This window comes from Neopsephotus bourkii, unplaced genomic scaffold, assembly GCF_033783945.1.
Source record: "Neopsephotus bourkii isolate Nb327-2 ecotype Australia unplaced genomic scaffold, CSIRO-AGI_Nbou_v1 NB_1810, whole genome shotgun sequence".
In the NCBI taxonomy this organism is placed as follows: Eukaryota; Metazoa; Chordata; class Aves; order Psittaciformes; family Psittacidae; genus Neopsephotus; species Neopsephotus bourkii.
The window spans coordinates 914,013-924,543 of record NW_026902283.1 but is presented as its reverse complement, the minus strand read 5'-3'; the positions used below and the strand labels follow the sequence as shown (position 1 = coordinate 924,543).

The window sequence follows — 10,531 nt, the reverse complement described above, 5'->3', positions numbered from 1 at the left end:
TTTTAGTTATACTGAGTAAGTTATAAATTATAGACCTGAATGTGCATCAGAATGAAGCTTAAAAGTATCACACAAGTGTTTCTGCTATAAAGCTGTCTGGGGCAAATTCTCGGTCTTGCAATTTGTCAGGAAGCTAGACTGAACCCAAACCATGACGAAATCAAACATACTTCCTCTCCATCAAAAGCACTAATGAGCAATAAATACAGTTGAAGGACACAGAGTAAGAATGAATCTGTTTCTTTTATTGCTGGTAGTGTGCTTTTTTTTATCCCCTCCAGTTTGAAAATTAATTCACAAGACAGTTTAAGTGCATCTACTAGAAACATTGCATCAACTCCACATACTGATGATTTCATAACAATTAAAAAAAATTACCATTCAAATTCTTCAGCTTCTGCACATCTCAGAATTTATTCCCTGATATGTTGAATTTTGTAGTCCTATGCAATTTAATAAAACCACACATTTTTATTTATGCAATTAAAAAAAAAATCATCCGAAAGTCACCCAATTCCCCTGAAGTGATACACAGTTAAGATGTGAAATACACTGATATTTCCAGTTCATTTCATACTTACATGCCATTACAAAGGAACCATAATTTTACTGAACACATAATCCCTTACTCAGTAGGAAAGCTCTCTGGTTTGGTTTACGCTCCAAGAAATTTTGTAATATATCCATCCCATCCAAAGATCCTCCAGGCTTCAAAATGAAGTTTCTGTATTTCATCCCAGCCTAATAGAAGGTAAAGCAGAATATTAATACTTCTCACCTTGCCAACTGCCTCTTTTCTGTATTTGTTGTGTATTTAAAAATCTATTTGTGATCAAGCACCTTCCCTCCTTAAGATTTTTGTAATATAAAATCAGGAAACACAGAAATACAATTTAGATCTGCTGGAAAAACTCAAGAGAGCAGAAATCAAACTTCTTCATGAAGAAATAATTTTTCTTGTGGTTTTATACTGTTTTGGAAGCTACAATCACAACCTGTCTAGAAGACATGCTATAAAGCATAATGCATGCACAGTCTTCACAGTCTTCAGTGATGGATTATCCCCATGACTTACTGGCAAGAAAAAGGAACCTAACATCCATCCTGTCTTAACTGATGATTTTTCTTTCTTTAATCTCTGTTTGGAGAACAGAATGATAGTTCATAGATAGACACAGCACTGAAGAATGACACGGCACATATGCACATTGGTACACATAATATATACAGACACATCTAACTCTCCTATTAAAGTACTGTAAAGTAACAGAAATGTAGGTTTTATTTGCAGGAAGAAATATTACCTCAGAAGGAATGGATTTCTTTAAAAAGAATCAACCAAGCTTCTGAGACAACAGTAAGTAATGAGGACTTTCTTGAAAAAAGGTCATAATCTAAAGAAGATATCTAAAGAATTTTGAGCTTCTAAGACATGTGAGAAAATATTATTTTGTATGCAGATGTCCCAGATGCTTCTGATAATAAAGAAGAAAATGTTTTTCCTTTTAGTCAGTGTATACACACATATATACTTCCCCACATGTCAAAGCTATGAGGTTACAGGAGCAGACCACTTCCTGATAGCTGTACTGCAAAAACAAGCATAGTTCTTTCTAACTGACAGACTTCCATGACTTATTTGCATTACCAATTGCAATTTCTGAATTACAGCTGGAAAAACACTAAAAGGCAAAAAAAAAAAAAAAAAAACAAAAAAACCCCAACCCAAACTAAAACAGAAAAACCCCCGAATTTTCACTGATGCACTGCTTATACTTCACTATTTGTGTTAGTTTCCTGAACATCAGGAGCAAATGAAGATACAGTTTCTTTAGAACATCAGGAGCAAATGAAGATACAGTTTCTTTAGTATACTTGGGTCTTTGCTGTGGTCTCTCCAGAGCCAGACCATTGCTCAGTTCTTGGGAGACCAGAAGTAATTTCAGATAATGTGCAAGAATTAAGAAATGAGACAACCAATTACGTGTTTGCTGAAGAATTTTTATAGATACAGTCTCTGAAACTAGTTTCTATAACTGCTGCTCAAAACAGGAAGAGAGGTTTTATTCTAACAGGAAGAGGTAAGCCAAATTTCTAAAAGCCCTAGTCATAATACCATAACCATTTGCCTTTCCTGCTGTCTGAACAGTAGTCTAATTCCAGATATAATGAAATACGAGTAACTACAAAAATCATATTGGTACCTAGTTTGTCCCAACCCATGGAACTTTACTACACTTAAATGGAATACAAATAAGGAAAACAAGTTGAAAGGGAACCAATTTGAGAAGACAGCATTGCTCAGAAGGGAGAGGGAAAATCTCCACACTGTTAGCTCTGAAGCTGTATCAGCATTCAAGCAAAGTGTTTTATATATATATATCCAAACGACACATACATTAGAGAGTGAGTGACACACACACAATCATTCTTCTACTTTATTACTTAGCCTGGTTACACATTAAAAGAGGCACTAGATGCCTTTTAGTGAACCATAGTAAATATTAATTCCTAGCATAATTAATTTATCTCAAAGTCTCCCATACACAGAGAAACAAAACAAAAATCCCCACCAAAAATCAGAATAAAAGGCACTTTCCACCCCTCAGAAGTGAAAGTCACAGAGCAACTATGCCAATTTAAGCTTAGGGTTTTGACTATACAGTTACACATAACAGGGTTTTGACAGTAGGGAGTAAAGCTAACAGAAAACAACCACCTGTGATGACACTGGGGAGGTGTTCATGTGTCAGAACTGAGAACTGACACAAAGTCTCACAAGTCTGGCATCAGCATCCTTACCCATCTCTTCCAACTGCTAAAAGTTAAAAAAGCCCAGTAAGTCGGACCCCTCCCAGATGCCATTTTTAGGATGAACAGGATTTTATTGAAAAGTTAATTTATTCTCTCACTTAGCCTGCCATTTCTCCTCTCCTGCTCTTTTTTACGAGTAACAACATTCCCACTGATTGAGAGGTATGTTTATTCTCACATTTACCTGTCATGAATCCCTGGCACTTCAAAACCAGTTTTGACCTCCAAACCTTTCATCACCTCTCCTCAAAAACTATTCAGTTTGCTGCTTTTCTTATTAAAACCCTTTTTCTGTTTTATTGGCCTAACCAATGCCTCAGTTTTCTAACCCCAACCTCATTTCCACTTCGGACTCCTCTCTTTGCAAAGTCTTATCTTGTTTACTTTCTGCACTCTCTAGAGGAAGGGACAGTTCTAGAAGTTCTGGTTGCTGTGACAAGGAAACAGAGCAATAAGGGCAAATTCCATGAGAGAAACAGGAAAGTCGAGCACTTCCTATTTTCTCTTTCACTTGTCTTGTACACATTTAGTGAAGGGAAGTGCTGGCTGCTGAGTCCAGAAGGCAGATAAGAGGACCAGGAAAACCGAAAAGTTCTTTGACATGACAGAATTGCAGCATCTCAACTTACAAGTTTAATACTATGATCTCTGAAAAATAGGAAAGGTTGCCAGAATTGGCAAGACTACTAACCACATGACTAAACTAACCTTCATTTCTGCTAGAGGCAGAAGAGGCTAGACAATTACATAAGGGAAAAAAGCACCCAGGAAATCTAGAACCTGTGAATCAGTTGAGCTTAAAAGCCACTTATGAGAAGAACTAAAGAAGAAAAAAGAAAAGCAAGTTATGCTATGCTGTGAAAAGGAAAGGTCAAAATCAAATCTATTTTATTATTCAAAATATATTCTAAATAGTAACTACATAAAAGTACCACACACTTGAGGTCCTATTACTGGAAATAGAGCTATTATACAATTTTCACAGCAGAAGAATATGCATCTACTCCTGCAGTGCAGGAATATGGGTTTTTTTAGTCTACAATTGAAGAGGAAGGTATTAGTCAGTGTGTCACAATGTCTTAAAAGCGCCATAATATTAAATATATGACAATGCAAGAATTATTTTTAAATCCAAGTGCTCTTGGAAATTGCATGGTTATTTTCTAAAGTGATTAAGTCATTTATACAATTTTTTTTGTTGATCTGAACTTGACAGCTACAGAAGAAGTACTTGAGATGTTATACCTATGGATCATGATTGCAATAAGCATGATTTCAGAGAGTAACCACAAAAAAAAGTTTTTACTAGAAAATATTCATCTCTTACCTTTGGATTCATTATTCCTTCTTGTTTAAAGCAGCTGTAAAAAATGTCCATGGAAAACACTTCACTCCACAGGTATCCATAGTACTGACCATCATAACCACCTGCCAGATGTCCAAAAGTAGCTGGCATGTTTGTTCCTTGAAAAGTAGATTAACAATAATTTATTCAAAACAAATGCATTTCTTTCTTTGATGTAAACAGTACTTCAACTTTAAGAATTAATTCATAAGGAATTTATACCAACTATTTTGAAATTTCTAACATACAGGGTCTGAGTATGCCTCAAAGTATTAGCCACATTTTGTTGAATACAAAGCAAACTCGATTTCCCATTTTAGGCTAGTGGTACATCCAATACAGATGTGACAGAACATCTAAAGCGGTATTCACATCACACTAAATTACAACTGGCAAATGGTAAAGTTTTATATTTACCTTAAGCTTCAGATCATTAAGATCACCCCAAGTTTCAAAGTAATTATTTTGGCTTAATAAGGTAGATTCTTTTATATACAACAACTCTCTTGCATGCCAAGCATTGGGAAATAAAAGCATGTTTAATTAAACCATTTAGACATGCTGTATAAAATCTTCACACTGACATACCTGGGGTGGCAGGAATTCCTAGAATCTCCATACAGTATTTAGCATATTCACCTGCTGGATCAACAGATGGCTTGGTGTGCAGAGCCTGGTCAACTTTGCTCAAAACAATCTGACGGAGGGTTAAAAGGCCTGATTGGGTAAGAACATTTAATTAACTAGCATCAAAGTAGCTTGAGTTGCTTTAGCACCTCTTAGTCAAAAATCTCAACATACATCTTAAATTATTAGAATTTTAACCATGGAAAAACTTGGAGTTATGTAATTTCCATTTGAATTGGTTCCATTACAAAAAAGTTGAGAGGCATATTTTTCATGGAAGAATGGTCATTATAAACTTCATTTTTTTCAAATGATACCTTCCTTACAGATCAAACCCAAAATAAAGCAGATACTTAAATAGAAAAGTTCAGTATTTAAAATTATGTTTTCAGATGTCTTCACTTCCAGTATACCATTTCATTCAGGCTTGCACAGATGGTAGTAAGTATATATACCTTAAGGCAGAAGAATAGCAAGAACTGCTGCTGCAGCTGCTGCAGGCTTTTTGGAAGAAGCTATGAGATAGGAACCTTTACTCAGGCAAACTGCTTATGTAGTTACACTGCCTGTACAAGCCACAAGATAAGGACTTCTTGGATCAGCATAGGGAGGCAGTATGAAACAAACTGTAGTGGCTTAATGATATACCATGAAAGGGTAAGGCTATGATAATGGGGAGTCCTGACTACAGGGACAGAGGTGACAGTGACAGAATAACAATGAGATGATAGGTAATGACATGAGATTACCATCTTGATTTGGAGATACATATAAACTGGTAAAAAATTTGGAATGAGAAGAGAATTGGGACTTTATTTTGGGAAAGCAGTGTGTCTACTGGGAAGGTAGAGAACAGAGATTCAAGGTTCTTCACTGAGAACTTATGAGGCTGCTTGAACAATGCCATGCTACAACACTTCTATCCTGGATCTGCCATGTATATTCAGTAAATTTGCAAACAACTTTGGTGTCTGTCAAGTGTCACATGCAAAACAAATGTGGACGACAAATGTAGAAAATCTGATACTGTATTCACAGTGCCTGCCCTGGGGTTCCATAGAAAAACCCCAAATACCAGAAACCCCAGGACTTTCCCTCCCCGCCTCCCAATTTTAAATGAGCAAAGTTTGTAGGTAAAAAGGTCATGTGGAGAGGAACGCAAAGCTGTTTTAGTCCTGTGGGTAGCCTGGAAAAACAGAGCTGCTCTGTTCCTGCAAACTGTGCTATCTGTCATCATAGCCTTTATTAATGGAGTATCCATACAAATAAACCCAGACAGTGATAAGTGTACAACACACAGAAGAAATTAAATGGGCCTGTTATGTTTGTCTTTAATTTCCTACCAGTGTTTCAAATGGTGTATTTTTATGCATATTTTGTGGGGGAAAGGGCAAAGAGATACCTGTATTAGCCAGTCTAGAAGCAGCAAGTTTTGCAAGGAGAATGTCTTCAATGTGGCTCTCATCTTTATAATGTCTTGACATCTGCTGTAAAGGTTCTTTCTCCCACACCCAGTTTTCAAACATTTGTGAAGGTACCTCTACAAAATCCGTTTCCACATTAGTTCCACTAAACCTAGCAAAATCAGTCTGCAAGGAAAAGCCATTATATTAAATGAAAAGAGAAGTCACTATTTCTAGCAGAATATAAATTTTCCGATGTCAAAATTTCAGTGTTAATAGATGTCCTGAAATAAATGAATCCTAGAACTTTATCCATGAAAGGTCTCCAAATCTGACACTCTATCACTGATAGAAAAATCCTCCTTCTGAAAGTCAAGCACATTGGAGCTTTTGATTTTTTACTTTAGTGTCAACAACTTCATGTTTAAATACCCCCCCCATTACTAATTTTGAAGAAAAGTTCCATACAGTTAAAAATCTTCATTAAAGTATCTTTCAAACCCAAAATATCTATAAAAAGAAATGGTCACTTTTAAAAGACAGTTGTTCAAATGTCAACAGGAATTATTTGGCCTGACTCCACACTTGTGCTGTAGTAAGTCTACCTCCTCTTGCCAATCCAATTTTATTGTTCTTCCCTTTTCAGCAACATTTTAACAAAACATTTCAAGTGCTGAAAGAAAAAAAAGAAAATTCTTAGTTTCCCAAATGCCCTTTCTAAGAGCTGTAGATATTATTACATTCCATCCTCTGTTGAGGAACACATGCCCCACAGGAGTACTGGCTTTTGAACTTAATTTTTTGCAGGAATAAAAAAAAAAAAGGTGTAGCATAGGACATAACATTGAATTGACAGCTGTAGCACATGCCTGTGTCTTCCTTTCATGTCTTCAGAAGAACAGCAGTAAAGGAGAACATTTTCCTTCATTTGCACTCCTGAGTTACTCAAATCCATAGCTGTAACAGGCTGGCCCTTATTATACTTCCCAAGGAAAAACTATAAAGGAAAGCTAGGAAGCCTCAGCTGGGAAGAAATGGTGACAGACGTGACTAAAGCACAAGGCAAGGAGAGTGCAAGAGTTTGTTGGCCTCCAGATATCCTTGTTTACCCATACAGAAACACACGATGCTAACAAAAATAAATAAGACATTTGGTTCAAGGTACCTCAATAACTCTCCTTCCCAACAACATAAACAGATCCCTACCCTGCCTTGATACCCCACTTTCCAGCAGACCATCAGTATCCAAAAGCTGACTTTACCAGCAGCTCACATATCCGCACCCAGTCCAATCCATACATACCCTTTAAATGTCAAATTTTAATATGCTTAAACAAATCATCATATGAAACAAGATAGTACTTTGCACACACAAATCCCAGAAGACAGGATCTTCTTATGTGGAACTACTGAGTTATTTGCAGGGGTGTGCAAATAACAACATACATAAAATACAACAGCACTAAACACAGTGGCTTTGCACACACAAACCACATCAGCAGTGGGAAAAAACAACTGGAAAGCAGGCCTCCCTGACCTGCGTGCAATCCCACAGCAAATGAAGTACATAAACATTGGAACTGCTTGCTTGGGCTGCCCAGAAGGGGTTCTGCGACACCTAGGCACATCCTCACTGGTTATCAGAATGCTGTTTCGTGGTCAATTTTGTACCAAAAATGCTGAAAGTGTCACATTTATGTGTTCTAGGTAGTTTAAAAGAACAGGTTTTATTTCTCAATTTTTGAGATGGGTGACAATTATCAAATAAATATTATACTTCCAACTTCAACATGATGCAAAAATATCTAAGCAACTCTAGCTACCTGCTTTGAAGTTTCCTTGAACATTATTTAATTATGAATGCAACATATGAGTTTCTATGCTTTGTTTCTTTATTCTGCAGTCCTAGTCTCTAGGATCCAGGTAAAGAATACAAATCTAATATTTGTCGTATTTCTCTGACTCAACCATTTGGTACTGTTTAAAAGAAGATGAAAGCAGTGCTATACAAACCTGGATTTGTAGATAATCATGCAATTATTTTTTGTGAAGCTATACTGAGACTTGTCCCTCTCTGAAACATAAAATTTCATTAGGGTAATAAGAGATTTATCAACTGGTAGAATCAATTTCATATGTAAAAAAAAAAAAAAATCAAATCAGCAATTTTACATATTTATTGACATCTTGATGCAAAATCTGCAGACTAGCTTCAGTTCTTTCCGGTCACTCCGAGAAGAACCCTGACTGTCAGAAGAGCAGAATACACAATAGCTCACGCAAGATCTGGTTTATGCTTTTAATGTCAAGAGTGATAGGTCTCAAGAGTACTAAATGCCAAACTACTGGAGGTGATCTGGATTGCCAAATTGTTTGCATTCCTAGTACAGCAACCTTTTTATGCTTCTAATATCTAGCATGCTACTAGAGGTGATAAAGAGACCTCTGACAGCTGTAACAGAAGCAACCACTGAGTACCTTCTTTACTTTACACATGAATCTGTTCACTTGCCACAGGTACCTGTATGGTGCAAATACAAATGTATATGTTCCTATAAAAATGTTTTTCATAAGAAGGTGTAAGATTTCTGTAGTTCTAGTTAAAACTTAAAACCAATCAAAAAACCTCTCAACCTGCTACTTAGAAAAATAACCAAAAAACTGCATATGTACTTCACTAAAATTAGAAACCACCAAAACACTTAGGTCTTTCTTTGAGACAGTGGAGAAGTCTTATACTGGCATAGAAGCATCACTAACCTGTGCACATATCTGATGCATTACATGACCAAATTCATGGAAGTAAGTCTTTACTTCATCGTGTCGCAGCAATGATGGGCGATCTGATGCTGGTTTTGTGAAGTTGGTTACCAGAGCAGCTACAGACATCATTCTGCTGCCATCAGAGAGAAGACAGCCAGGTTGGAGACCAAAGCATGCTGCGTGCCCATACTTTCCCTCTCTGTACAAGAAAACATATCAGACACTATCCTCAAACCACAAGCCAGCTCACAAGAACAGTGAAGCCCATTCAAGAACAAGGACATTCAAGAACAAGAAACAGTCAGTGCCTCTTTAAAGCCCTACACAAGGAAATTACATCTTATAACCTCTAAGACTCATTAATTTTAATATCCTGTTAAGAGCATAAGGGGGGGGGGGGGGGTGGAAAGGTACTTAAATCACATCAGTTTAAGATTCACAGCAGCATTTACAAGAATCTGATTTCTACTTAAATACTGGAAGTATATATACTTCAGCAGTTAAACTGCTACTGTAATAGGCAAGACTAGGTTCTGTCCTCTGAAGCAGTATTTTTTAATTTCATTGCAGGAGAGAAAAAAATACAGCTCATTGCATTTTTCAGTGTGATCCAAAAGTTAAAAAAAAATATATTTTTTTTCCCTAAACCTGAGTAGCCTTAAATCAATTTAAATTTTAGAATCATAGAATAGAATCATAGAATCATAGAATAGAATCATAGAATAGTTAGGGTTGGAAAGGACCTTAAGATCATCAAGTTCCAACCCCCCTGCCATGGGCAGGGACACCTCGCTCTAAACCATATTACCCAAGGCCTCGTCCAACCTAGCCTTGAACACTGCCAGGGATGAAGCATTCACAACCTCCCTGGACAACCTATTGCAATGCCTCACTACCCTAACAGGAAAGAATTTCCTCCTTATATCCAATCTAACTTCCTCTGTTTAAGTTTTAACCCATTACCCCTTGTCCTACCACTACAGTCCCTAATGAAGAGTCCATCCCCAGCATCCCTATATGCCCCCTTCAGATACTGGAAGGCTGCTATGAGGTCTTCACGCAGCCTTCTCTTCTCCAGGCAAGGTATCAGACAATTTATAAATAGCTAAAGAATAATTAAAAAAATTAAATACAAAAAAACCCCAGTGACAGCCAAAAAGGTCTAGGTAAGAATAAATTCAGTCTCATCTCCTAATCTCTGGCAGAATGCAGCTGATACTGTAAATAGCTACAAAGAGAGATGGAGAGCTATAGAGATCAACTTGGAAGTATATTTCATGGTGTGCTCAACAGGAATCTGCTCTTGGTCCTGACCTATTTGATATTTTCTTTAGCAGTGTAGACAACAGTGTACAAAATACATAATGTGTAAAGGGAAACTGGGAGAAACAAAGAGCATTCATCAGATAGGAATACAATTAAACTGGAGTAACAGTTCAACTTCAGCGAAAAGTAAAACACACTGTTACAGTTAGGAAGGAGAAAAGTTCACAGAGGCAAAAAATTATGAACAACTGACTAGACAGCAATACTACAAAAAAATGAACAAAGTAGCAATGCTTCATCAGCTGAATATAAG

General features: G+C 36.7%; 1 protein-coding gene across 1 annotated transcript in view; it reads right to left on the bottom strand.

The window, feature by feature from the left end:
• Window positions 1-224: 224 nt before the first annotated feature.
• Window positions 225-10,531, bottom strand: part of NLN (neurolysin) — a 36,513-nt gene continuing 26,206 nt past the window's right edge. Inside the window, exons 9-13 of the mRNA XM_061342660.1 lie at window positions 8,950-9,151; window positions 6,189-6,375; window positions 4,748-4,876; window positions 4,142-4,278; window positions 225-741 (exon numbers count right to left, since the gene is read on the bottom strand). Of these exons, the coding sequence (XP_061198644.1) occupies window positions 607-741; window positions 4,142-4,278; window positions 4,748-4,876; window positions 6,189-6,375; window positions 8,950-9,151 (790 nt within the window). The 3' untranslated portion in view covers window positions 225-606. The remainder of the gene's footprint in view (window positions 742-4,141; window positions 4,279-4,747; window positions 4,877-6,188; window positions 6,376-8,949; window positions 9,152-10,531) is intronic.